The 13,469-nt window shown below is 41.5% G+C and overlaps 1 protein-coding gene across 1 annotated transcript in view; it reads left to right on the top strand.

Annotated features, from left to right (window-relative positions):
* The window catches only part of nup205 (nucleoporin 205), a 156,044-nt gene that overhangs the window by 15,661 nt on the left and 126,914 nt on the right, over positions 1–13,469 (top strand). The window contains exons 6-8 of the mRNA XM_068051065.1: positions 1,425–1,653; positions 3,279–3,443; positions 13,275–13,450. Of these exons, the coding sequence (XP_067907166.1) occupies positions 1,425–1,653; positions 3,279–3,443; positions 13,275–13,450 (570 nt within the window). The remainder of the gene's footprint in view (positions 1–1,424; positions 1,654–3,278; positions 3,444–13,274; positions 13,451–13,469) is intronic.

The raw sequence follows: 13,469 nt of genomic DNA, 5'->3' as shown, positions 1-13,469 counted from the left end.
AAAGAGAGTGCAGAGGAGATCCACTAGAATGGTCCCAGGTATGATGGATTTCAGTTACCTAGAGTGATGAGAGAAGCTGTGATTCTCTTCAAGAGGTGATTAGGGGGAGATTTAATAAAGGTGTTGAAAATTATGTGGGCTTTTGATCGTGTAAATAGAGAGAGGAACTTCTGTATATCTCAAGTTCTCAATACTGACAGATCTTTAGAGTTGAAATTTAGGATTTATCCACCAATGGGGCAATGATCAGCAATTATAACATTTCTGAAATTCAACAGAAAATACTGGAAAGACTCAGCAGGTCCAACAGAGTCAGGAGAAACACCAGGGTAACGTTTCAGAACTCATTTGCTTCATCATTGGTCTAATTGATGCCTTGTACCAATGTACCTTTACTTTATTGCATTAACATTGTGTACCTATGTGTGAAACACCGAATTTGAACTCCATTTTTATAGACTTTTCAATCCCTGCTCTCACTTTGGAACATCTTTGCCTGCACCCAATATGTTGCAGTGTTGTTTTACTGTTAGGGTTATACATACTTCCATGGTGTTGCCCAAAGTGCAGTATTTCACGTTTCTTTCCATTTAACTGTATTTGCCATCTACCTGCCCACACTGCCGAAGTGAAACTCTCCTTTTCCCCCCACCCGCCTCCCACTTCCACCTTGAAACCTACCCCCCACCTCGTGAATCTACCTCCCTTGGGTCGTGTATAATAATTGGATCGCTTATGTGACCCCCTACCAGACACCTCCTAATTGCTTTCTCTTTATACAGTCTGATTTCCATAACATTAATTATGAATCAATGTGGCCTCTCCTTTATTAATTCCATGTTGTTTCTTCCTGATTAACCTTGCCACAGGTTCAGTAGTTTCTTCAGTATTTTGAACTCTTAAAAGCTTGCTCACAACTGAGGTAAGACTTGAATTTCTTGGCTTATCCCTTTTGTGTGTCTAAAACAAGGTTGTAGCATTTGCCATTGTCCAATGCTCAGACACAGTTCGCATTTCCAAAGATTTTTGGAAAATTATCATGCATCATGTTATACTCTCACACTACACTAGTTTTAACTGTCCTGCCATATTAAATTAACTGAGGAACTAAAATGTAGTTTCAAACCAGCTGCATTCAAGTGCTGAGCTGTGGTTCAGGCTCAAGTCTCTGCTTCATCAACTTTTTACCCACTCCACTGGTCATCTGCATCTGAGAGGCAGAATATATTTCCAGTTTGTACAAAGGAAATTTTGGAATTTGAACACTGGGAGTAAAAGAGAACTCTCAAACCTGTGTGTTTCTATCTTTGTTATTTTTCCATATGACTTGGCAAATGTAGGTAGACTTTTTGGGCGAATAAAATGTCTGTGATGTACTTCAAATCCCTGACATGAAACACAACATCTCTCTGGCAATTCTTTAGGTCTCAGATCTCATCAAGGAATGCCGTCAGTCCCTTGCGGAATGTCTCTTTGCCTGGGCCTGTCAGACACCATTGAACAAAGATGACACCTTGTTTCTGATTTCCCACATGGAGTGTGTCACGCTGGAGGCTGATGGCACGTTGGAAAACGTAAACCTGGCTCTTCTCATGGCGCTACTCTATTGCTTTGATATCAGCTTTTTAGAGCATGTCACCGAGGATCGAGAAGGTATGAGAACAATCAGTTCAACATCAGGAAGAAACAGTATTGGCTGTACTTGCTTTGAAATATTTACAATTTGTAGTTAGCTCTCTAGAGATATTACCTCAAAGTATTTTTTTGTATCTTCACTTGTTCTGATAGCTAGCTAAAGTAGCATCCGAGGATAACAAACCAAAAAGCTTTCTCTTCATTTCTTTAGCAACGAGATTCAGTGCCCCATGGGGCTCTCCTTGTGATGTCGCAAGAATATAGTCATCACAGACCTTGACTTAGATATTATCTGCCAAATAAATTTAAATTATAAGTAAATTGTTCAAGTGTTTCCAAAATTTATATTGGATTTTGATTATGCTAACTTCTCAAAACAAGGAATGCAAATGACTTTTTGTCTTTAAGTTTGAATATTATAACGTGGTCTTTTATATATAGCTCTGTATCTCTCTTCATGGATGCTTCCAGATGTGCAGAGTACTTCCAGCATCCCAGTATTCTGCTTTTGTTAAAAAAAAACTGATACCAATTTTAAAGTTTCTCAGTTGACCCAGCATCCAGTATTGTCTCTGATTTGAACAGTGCAAACTAATTAACTACCCCTCCTGAAACAGATGCTGGAGCTTCACAGGTTTGCATAATTGTCAGCTAAATTCCTACAGTAACTGAATAAATCCCACAGGATATTCTTAGTTTGTATTGTGTGGTGTGGCTCATCCCGAGAGCCTTGGAGACAACTGAACAAAGGTTTTCCCATTTGTATTGAGTTAGGTTGGGGATATAATATTGAATATAGCTGGTTTAATTTTGTTAGTGTGCTTGAATATAAGGGATTACTATCAAGCTAAAACAGGACAGAAATGCTGTGCCTAAGTTCAGAATTCATTTGGGTAATTGAATGCACACATGATAAGACCCTGCCCAACTCGGGTACAAACAATTTGAATTTACTACGGTGTTTCTAATTTTGAGCATTGCTCTCTTGTAAAGATTTACGTTCCATTGATCTTGCAGGATGGTGAGTCACCAGGGCTTCATGTGTTTAATGGCTTAATCTGGCCGCCTCTGTTGTTGGGTGAGGATCAGCTGGCAGATCTGAGCTGTGCATTGCCTTGGGTTCTTTCCTCGCATGAGCAGTTGCATTTCAAGAAGCTCTCAAGACTGGCTGTGAATGTTTTAAAGTGGACTTCACTCTGAACTTCAGTTTTGCTGTGTAGTCCTGGTGTGAAGTCCAGATGATGTGCCTCTACTTGCATACCTCCTAGTCTTCACATTGATGGGGATCATGTCACCTCCTGTCTCATGAGGAAGACTGATAGATTTAGAAAGGCTGAATGGAGCGAGGAGGGAACAAATCAGGCAGATTGCACTGTTTTCCAGTGATGCCCCCTGGAAAGTGCATGTCAACTGAGAGAAGGATTGGATGGATCATCTCGGTTGAACAGCCTGCATTACCTGTTATTAAAGCTCAAGCATGAAAAATGAGCACTTCAGTTTGTTTAATTAACAAGGCAAATTGAAGGGCAGGGCTGTATTGGAGATATAGGTCTATAAATAACACTGTTAGGTCACGAATTGCACTCTGAGATGAGTTTTTTCTCCCTATCTTTTTAAAAAGTTAAAATATTTTCTCTTATCAGAATTAATTCATCAACTGCCATTATTGACAGAAAGACAATATGTGACTGCCATCCATTGCAAACTGCAGAACTCTCAACCTTGGAAAATACCAGGCCTGCAGGCTGTGGTCAGATTGGCCTGGGCCTTAGCTCTGCGAGGGATCTCACAATTACCCGACACAACAGGTAAATCTCCTTTCTGCTTCCTCTCATCCCATATATTACTTTGGAAGATTTGGTTGTACAAGAACGTGATTGTGATTGCTAGTTTTGATCGTTAATCTACTGAAGCACATGTTGTTGAGTTGCAGTGGAGTAGCCCTGTTAATTCATTTGAAGTGGAATTTACTCCTTTTTTGTGCCTTGCTCTGCAATAATAAACATCACTGCCAGGATCAAATGGGTTCATGCCTCCCACTCTTTTTGGTCATATATCTTACTCCTAATCTTTTCTTACTGTTGGCAGCTCAGACAAACTGGTTATATCTTCCTTTCAAATTAAATTTGTCATTGCTGTTTAACTACTAATTTAAGAAATAGAGCAGGATTAGGTCATACTGCCCCTTGAGCCTGTGCTGCCATTCAATAAAATCATGGCTGACCTTTGATGTCAATTCTACTTTTGCACCTAATCTCCTTATCCCTTGGTTCCCTGAGAGCCCAAAAATCTATCTATCTCAGCCTTGAATATATTCTGACTCAGTATCCACAATCCTCTAGGGTAGATAATTTCAAATATTCACAGCCCTCTGTGTAAAGATCTTCCTTCTCATGGCAGTCCTAAAAAATTGACCCCTTATCCTGAGACTATTCCCTCCTCCCCCATCCCGTTATAGATTCTCCAGTCAGGGGGAGAAACTTCTTTGTGTCTACCCTGTCAAGCCCTTTCAGAATCTTGTATGTTTCAGTAAGATCGCCTCGCATTCTTCTCTTTATTTAAATGCATGGAGTATAGAAAATGAAGCCGATGAGCTGAGGGCACAAATAGACACATGGCAACACAATATTATTGTTATAACGTAAACTTGGCTTAAAGAGAGGCATGAATGGCAGCTCAGTATCCCTGGATGTAGAGTTTTCAGGTGGGATAGAGAGGGGGTTAAAATAGGAGGGGGCGTAGCATTATTGGTTAAGGAATCATTAACAGGTAGGAGGTGGGATGATATGCTAAATGAATCATCAAATGAGACCATATGGGTGGAGCTCAGAAATAAAAAAGGGGCAGTCACACTACTAGGAATGTACTTTAGACCCCCAAATAGCGAGAGGGAGATAGAAGAAAAAATATGTAGGCAAATTTCTAAGTGCAAAAACTATAGGGCAGTAATAGTTGGGGATTTCGACTACCCTAATATCAACTGGGATACAAACAGTGCGAAAGGCACAAAATTGTTGAACTGCATTGAAGAGAACATTTTTAGCCAGCACGTAACAAGTCCAACGAGAGGGGGCGCAATTCTATATTTAATTTTCATTAATGAAGCTGGGCAAGTGGATGAAGTAGCAGTGGGTGACCATTTTGGCGATAGTGACCAAATACAGTTAGTTTTAGCATAATCACGGAAAAGGACAAAGCTAAAATAGGAGTAAAAGTCCTAAATTGGTGGAAGGCAAATTTTAAGAAACTGAGAGATGATCTGGTGAAAGTAGACTGGATACAGCTACTTGAAGGACAATCGGTGGCAAACCAGCATTCAAAAGCAAGGTTCTGCAGGCACAGTGTAGGCATGTACCCACAAAGATGAAGGATGATAATTCGAAATCTAGAGCCTCCTTGTTATCTAGAAGCTTACAGGGTAAGTTAAAGCAGAAAAAGAAAGCTTCTGACGATCATAAAAATCTTAATACTTTAGAAAGCCTAGAGGAAGTGCAGGGGTGAAGCAAAAAAGATAATTAGAATAGAAAGAGAGGACATGAAAAATTATTGGCAAGTAAAATCAAGGAACACCCAAAGATGTTTTATCAGTACATTAAGAGCAAAAGGATAACTAAGGAAAGGTCGGGCCTATCAGAGATGTACAAGGGAACTTGTGCGTGGACGCAGTCGATGTGCGCATGGTTCTTTTTTGTCTCTGTCTTCACAAAGGAGTGGGATGATGCAGACATTGTGGTAAAAGAGGAGTGTGAAATATTAGCAACGATATGTATAATGAGAGAGGAAGTACTATAGGGTCTGACATCCTTGAAAGTGGATAAATCACCAGGGCCAGATGGATTACATCCCACGTTGTTGAAGGAAGCTAGGGAGGAAATAGCGGATACGCTTAGGATCATCTTCAAATCCTCACTGGATACAGGCAAGGTACCAGAGGATTGGAGGTCTGCAAATGTTGTACCATTGTTTAAAAAGGGTGCGAGGGATAGGCCAAATAATTATAGGCCAGTCAGTCTGACCTCGGTGGTGGGTAAATTATTAGAATCAATTCTGAGGGACAGGATAAACTGCCACTTAGGAAGGAATAGATTAATCAGGGATAGTCAGCGTGGATTTGTTAAGGGAAGCTCGTATCTTACTAACTTGATTGAATTTTTTGAGGAAGTAACAAGGAGCATTGATGAGGGTAGTGCAGTGGATGTGGTCTAACATGGATTTTAGTAAGGCATTTGATGAGGTTCTGCATGGCAGACTGGTCAGTTAAATGAAAGCCTATGGGATACAGGGGAATGTGGCAAGTTGGATCCAAAATTGGCTCAGTGACAGGAAACAAAGAGTAGTAGTCGACGGATGTTTTTGTGAATGGAAAGCGGTTTCCAGTCGCGTTCCACAAGGGGTCAGTGTTGTGTCCCTTGCTGTTTGTGGTATATATTAATGATTTTGACTTAAATGTGGGAGGCATGATCGGGAAATTAGCTGATGACACAAAAATTGGCCATGTAGTTGATAGTAAAGAGGATAGCTGTAGACTCCAGAATGATATCAATGATTTGACTGAGTGGATGGAAAAGTGACAAATTGAATTCAATCCAGAGAAGTGTGAGGTATGCATTTGGGGAGGAAAAACCAAGTGAGGGAATACACAATAAACGGGAGGATATTGAGAGGGGTAGAAGAAGTAACAGACCTTGGTTTGCATGTCCACAGGTCCCTGAATGTGGCAGGACAGGTAGATAGAGTGGTGAAGAAGGCATATGGAATGCTTTCCTTTATGGCCAAGGTATTGAACAAAAAGCAGGGATGTAATGCTGGTTAGGCTACAGCTGGAGTATTGCATACAGTTCTGGTCACCACTACAGGAAGGACACAATTGCTCTGGAGAGAGTACAGAGGAGATTTACAGGAATATTGCCAGGGCTTGAAAGTTGCAGCTGTGAGGAAAGATTGGATTGGCTAGGCTTGTTTTCCTTGGAACAGAGGTGTCTAAGGGGTGACTTAATTGAGGTGTACAAAATTATGAGGGGCCTTGATAGAGTAGACAGGAAGGAGCTGTTGCCCCTAGCAGAGGGGTCAGTTACCGGGGGCACAGATTTAAGGTGATTGGTAGAAGGATTAGAGGAGACATGAGGAAAAATGTTTTGACCCAGAGGATAGTGGTTTCTGGAATTCACTGCCAGGAACGGTGGTGGAGGCAGAAACCCTCAACTCATTTAAAAGGTACCTGCACATGCACCTGAAGTGCTGTAACCTGCAAGGCTATGGACCAGGTGCTGGACGGTGGGATTAGATTGGACTGCGAGTTTTTTTGGCCGGCAGAGGCACGATGGGCTGAATGGCCTCCTTCTGTGCTGTAATTTTTCTGTGATTCTAAACTCCAGAAATTACAGGCCCACTTTACTCATCCTCTCATCATAGGACAATCCTCTCATCCCAGGAACCAATCCAGTAAACTTTTGTTATACTGCCTCCAATGCAAGTATATTCTTCCTTGAATATGGAGACGAAAGCTGTGCACAGTAGTCCAGGTGTGGTCTCACCAAACCCTATATTATTTTAGCAAGACTTCCTTGCTCCAGACCATTGCAATGAAGGCCAACGTGCCATTTGCCCTCTTAATTGCTTGTTGTACCTGCATGCTATCTTTCTGTGTTTCTTGAACGAGGATTGAATGGCAACATTTAAAAGTTTCTCACCATTTAAAAAAAATTCTGCTTTTCTATTCTTCCTACCAAATAATCTCACATTTCACCACATTATACTCCATCTGCCACTCACTTGATCTGTCTATATATCCCTTTTCAGCCTAGGAGCTAATGTAAATGTTGGTCCTTTCAAGGATGAGACTGAGGAATTCATAATGGGAAACAAGGAAATGGAAGAGACTTTGAACAAGAATTTTGTGTCTGTTTTCATTGTAGAAGACACAAAAAGCATCCTAAGAATACCAGAAAATCAAGAGGCAAGAGGGAGAGAAGAACTTAAAATGATCACTATCACTTCAGAAAAATTACTAGGAAAACTAATAGGACTAAAGCTGACAAGTCCCCTGGACCTGATGGCCTGCAGGGTCTTCAAACAAGTGGCTGCAGAGACAGTGGGAAGCATGGGTTGTAATATTCCAAAATTCCCTAGTTTCTGGAAAGGTCACAGCAGATTAGAAAACCGCAAACGTAACACCTCTATTCAAGAAAGAGGGGCGACAGAAAGCAGGAAACTATCGGGCAGTTAGCCTAACGTCTGTGATTGGGCAAATGCTAGAATCCATTATTAAGGAAGTATTGGCAGGACATTTGGAAAATCATAATGCCATCAGGCAGCGTCAGCATGGTTTTATGAAAGGGAAATCATGTTTTGTTTGAAGATGTAACAAACAGGGTTGATAAAGAGGAACCAGTAGATGTAGTGCATTTCCATTTCCAAAAGGCATTTGATAAGGTGCCACATAGAAGGCTACTACACAAGATAAGAACTCATGGTGTTGGGGGATAATATACTAGCATGGATAGAGAATTGGTGAACTATCAGGAAACAGATCAGGCTAAATGGAGCATTTTCAGGTTGGCAAACTAACCAGTGGAGTCCCACAGGGATCAGTGCTGAAGCCTCAACTCTTTACGATCTATATTAATGACTTGGATGAAGGGTTTGTGAGTATTGTAGCCAAACTTGCGGATGATACGAAGATAGGTAGGAAAGCAAGTTGTGAGGAGGGCACAAAGTGTCTAGATTGGTCAAGTGAGTGGGCAAGAAATTGGCAGATGAGTATAATGTGGGAAAATATGAGGTTGCCCACTATGATCGGAAGAACAGAAAAGCGGAATATTATTTAAATGGAGTGAGACTGCAGAACTCGGTGGTACAGAGGGATTTGGGTGCCTTTGTACATGAATCACAAAAAGTTAGCATGCAGGTAGAGCAAGTAATTAGGAAGGCAAATGGAATGTTGCCATTAATTGCAAGGGGGTGGTGCATAAAAGTAACTGAGTCTTGCTACAACTGTACAGGGAATTGGTGAGATTGCACCTAGAGTACTGCGTACAGTTTTGGTCTCAATTAAAGGAGGGATATACTTGCATTGGAAGGAGTTCAGAGAAGGTTTATTTGGCTTATTCATGGGTTGAAGGGATTGTCTTATGAGGAAAGGTTGGGCGAAAACTCATTGTAGTTCAGTGGAATGAGAGGTTTTCTTAGTGAAACATATAAGATTCTGCGGGAGCTTAACAAGGTAGATGCTGACAGGATGTTTTCCCTCTTGGGGGAATCTAGAACTCGGGAGCACAGTTTCAAAATAAGGGGTCTCCCTTTTAAGATGGAGATGAGGAGGAATTTCTTCTCTGAGCGTCATTAATCTTTGGAATTCTCTTCCCCCGAGAGCAGTGGAAGCTGGGTCATTGAATACATTCCAGGCTGAGTGAGACAGATTTTTGATTGACAAGGGAGTCCAGCGTTATGGGGGCAGGCAGGAAAGTGGAGTTAAGGCCACAATCAGATCAGCCATTATCTTATTGAATTGTGGATCAGGCCGAATGGCCTACTCTTGCTCCTTTTTTTTATGCTCTGATATTATCCCATCTAGCTTTGTATCATCAGAAAACTTGGAGACATTACTTTGGGTACCTTCATCTTAAGTTACTAATTTCGTTTGTAAATAGCTGAGCCCCCAGCACTGACTGTTGTGGCACCCCATTAGTTGGAGGTTGGCAATTTGATTTATCCCTACTCTCTGCTTTCTGTCTGTTAACCAATCTTCTATCCATAACCCCTTACCTTCTGTAATATGTTTTGTGATACCTTGTCGAATGCCTTTTGGAAATCCATCGACTCCCATGTTATATTTATTAAAAAATAATTTTGTCAGACACAATTTCCATGTCATGAAGTCAAATTGACTGTCTAATCATATTATGATTTTTTAAGTGCCTTGTTAACATCTTCTAAATAATAGATTCCGTCATTTTCCTGACAACTGATGTCAGGCAAACTGAACTGCAGTTCCCGATTTCCCCTCTCCCTCCTTTCTTGAACAGCCGTGTGATTTTGTTTGCTACCTTCCAATCCACTGGGACATTCTAGAATCTCGGGAATTTTGGAAGATCAGAACCAATGCATCTACTATCTCTGCAGCCACTTCTTTTAGGGCTTCAGGATGTATGCCATTTGGTCCAGGGGATTTGTTGGCTCTTAGTCCCGTTAATTTCTCCAGTACTTTTTCTTCTACTGGTAATAATTACTTTAAGTTCATCACATTCATTCGTTCCTTGGTCCCCTGCTATTTTTGATATGCTTTTTGTGTCTTCTACTGTTCAGACAGATACAAAATATTTGTTTAACATCTCTGCCTTTCCTTATTCCTATTGTAATTTCTCTAATCTCAGCCTCTGAGGGACCAACATTTACCTTTGCTACTTCCTTCCTTTTTACTTCCTTGTACACGCTCTTACAATCTGTTTGTATATTTCTTGCTAGTTTACTCTCATAGTCTTCCCTTGTTATCAGTTGTTTTGATTGTCCTTTCTGGTTTCTAAAACTCTCAGAATTCTCAGACTTGCTACTGTTCTTCACAATATCATGAGCCGCTTCTTTTAATCTAATGCTTTCCCAACTTCTTTAGCCAACCACAGATAGATTACTTTTCCCAAGGAGTTTTTGTTTCTTAATGGATTGTCGGTTTGTCAAGAATTTCAAACTATTTCTTCAAATATTTGTCACTGCTGACCTAATTCCAAACCTTTTAATCTATTTTCCCAGTCAACCTTAGCCAACTCACCCCTCGCACCTATGTAATTGGCTTTATTTAAGTTTGGGCTCTTGCTTCTGTTTTATCTATGTCGGTCTCAAACTTAAACTTAATGTGAAATTCGTAATATTATGACAGGAGTAAGCTGTGGCTCCATTGATAGCACTTTCGCCTCTGAGTCAACAGATCGTGGATTCGAGTACCACTCCAGGACTTGAGTACAGTACTGAGGCAGTGCTACACTGTTGGAGGTGCCGTCATTAGGATATGTTAAATTGAGGACCCATCTGCCCTCTCAAAAAGATCCCATGACACTTTTTTAAAGAAGAGCAGGGGAGTTATCCCCCGTGTTCTGACCAACATTTATCTCTCAATCAATATCACAAAAACAGATTATCGAGTCATAATCACATTGCAGTTTGTCGGAGCTTGCTGAGCGCAAATTGGCTGCCGCGTTTCCGACATTAAACTTCAAAAGTACTACATTGGCTGTAAAATGCTTTGAGACGTCTGGTGGTCGTGAAAGGCGCTATTTAAATGCAGTTCTTTGTTCAGTCTGCCTCATAGGATCCTTTACTATGAGATTATTAATTACCCTTATCTCATTACATGATACGAGATCTAAAATAGTCTTATCCCTGGATGGCTCTATGGCATATTTTCCTAGGAAACTGTCTTGAATGTGTTGTCTGATCCTGTCCTCCACACTAACTTTTCCAATTTGCTTTGTCTAATCTAAATGAATGAAGATTAAAATTCTCCCAACCAGTTCCCCCCACTACCCCCCCACCCCCCCCCCCCCATTATTGCATTACCTTTGTTACAAGCTCCTATTATTTCTTGATTAATACTACGTCCACCTGCCATGTCTGTCTAACCTTGTTTCTTTCTTTAATTAGTTAAAATTATACAGTCAATTATTTTAGTTTTATTAATTAATTAATCTAGTTTAAGTTCTTGATTTTAATATAGCTTCTCAGCTTGCTGCCCAGGTAGCAAAGAATGGCTTCTGATCTGGGCCACTGGCCTTGCTGTGTTGCTCCAACATTGTCCCATCAACATACGAAGTAGAAGCAGGAGCAGGCCACTTGGCCCCTCGAGCCTGCTCCGCCATTCAACAAGATCACGGCTGATCTAATTGGTTTTTTTTATTCATTCATGGGATGTGGGCATCGCTGGCCAGGCCAGCATTTATTGCCCATCCCTAACTGCCCTTGAGAAGGTGGTGGTGAGCTGCCTTCTTGAACCGCGACAGTCCATGGGAGTTAGGTACACCCACAGTGCTGTTAGGAAGTGATTTCCAGGATTTTGACCCAGTGACAGTGAAGGAACGGTCATATAGTTCTAAGTCAGGATGGTGTGTGACTTGGAGGGGAACTTGCAGGTGGTGGCGCTCCCATGCATTTGCTGCCCTTGTCCTTCTAGTTGGTCGAGGTCGCGGGTTTGGAAGGTGCTGTCTAAGGAGCCTTGGTGCATTGCTGCAGTGCCTCTTGTAGATGGTAGATCTAGATTGTAATCTCAACTCCACATTCCCGCCTACCCCCGCTAACCTTCCACCCCTTTGCTTATCAAGAAGCTATCCACCTCTGCCTTAAAAATATTTCAAGACCCTGTTTCCACTGCCTTTTGAGGAAGAGTGTTGTCTTAAATGGATGACCCCTTATTTTTAAACAGTGGCCCCCTAGTTCTAGATTCTCCCACAAGGGGAAACATTCTTTCCACATCCACCCTGTCGAGACCCCTCAGAATCTTATATGTTTCAATCAAGTTGCCTCTTACTCTTCTAAATTCCAGCGGATACAAGCTGAGCCTGATCAACCTTTCCTCAAAAGACAATCTGCCCATTCCAGGTGTTAGTCCAGTAAAGCTTTTCTGAACTTCCAATGCATTTACATCCTTCCTTAAATAAGGAGACCAGTACTGTACACAGTACTCCAGATGTGGTCTCACTAATGCCCTGTATAATTGAAGCATAACATCCCTACTTTTGTGATAAAAACCGAAAATGCTGGAAATATTCCAGTCAGGTGGCATCCGTGGCGAGAGTTGAAGAGTTCACCTTTCAGGTCTGTGACCTTTCATCAGAACGGCAATCCGACTTTTGTTTTCAATTCTCCTCGCAATAAACGATAATATTCTGTTAGCTTTCCTAATTACTTGCTTTTGACTTAACTTTTGCGATTCATGCATTCGGATACCCAGATCCCGCTGCATCTCAGAGCTCTGCAATCTCTCACCATTTAGATAATATGCTTTTTTATTCTTCCTGCCAAAATGGACAATTTCACCTTTTCCCACATTATACTCCATTTGTCAGATCATTGCCCACTCACTTAACCTATCTATATCCCTTTGTCGCCTCCTTAAGCCCTCTTATGTCCTGAGGTGTGCAGCCACTTCCCTCTTGTTATCTTTTGTATGATTGGGCCAGGCTCCCTGTCTGCAGGTTGGGGTCTGATTTTAGGGGTTGGCGAGGCTGCTATTTGAAAATTCAAACCTCAACCTGTACTAGGGGGTATGGGAATCTTGTACTCTATCATTACTGGATGGTGCAGATACATATTAGAAGTTGAATAAGGATGAGGAGGGTCAGTTGGCCCCTGTTACTTTATCTAGAGAGGCCAATACTTTCTCCTGCCCACCCCCACCACACGCATTGCAGAATCTAACCATGGCATTGCAGCAGTATAACTGTGAACTGCCTCAAGTGTTGACATGGCCTCTGACATTTTCAGCACCTTAACAAATCCTGTGCAGGTATGCACTCAAGAAAACACCTCTCCCTTTACTGAGTGCAAACTCTGAAAGACAATGATGCAACATCAGTTAGAAGGTTGAATACATGTGATGTGAATGCTGATTATTGATGGTCTGGGTGTGACTGTGCGTTTTTCATTAACCCCAGCATTGACAGAATTCACAGAGGCCGATGAGTTGATTACAAACCTGGCCATTGGCCAGAATGCCTTCCTTTTCCTCACTGAAGCGGTGGTGAGAGCTGAGAGTTTGCACCAAGATGAGTTCTACATCCGCAGGGTTCATAACCTGATCACAGACTTCTTGACGCTAATGCCAATGAAGGTGAGTTGGAAAACTACCA

Source organism: Heterodontus francisci, chromosome 18 (genome assembly GCF_036365525.1).
Source record: "Heterodontus francisci isolate sHetFra1 chromosome 18, sHetFra1.hap1, whole genome shotgun sequence".
NCBI classification, from domain to species: Eukaryota; Metazoa; Chordata; class Chondrichthyes; order Heterodontiformes; family Heterodontidae; genus Heterodontus; species Heterodontus francisci.
Note: the sequence above shows the minus strand (reverse complement) of the source record. Positions and strands in the feature narration are given on the sequence as shown.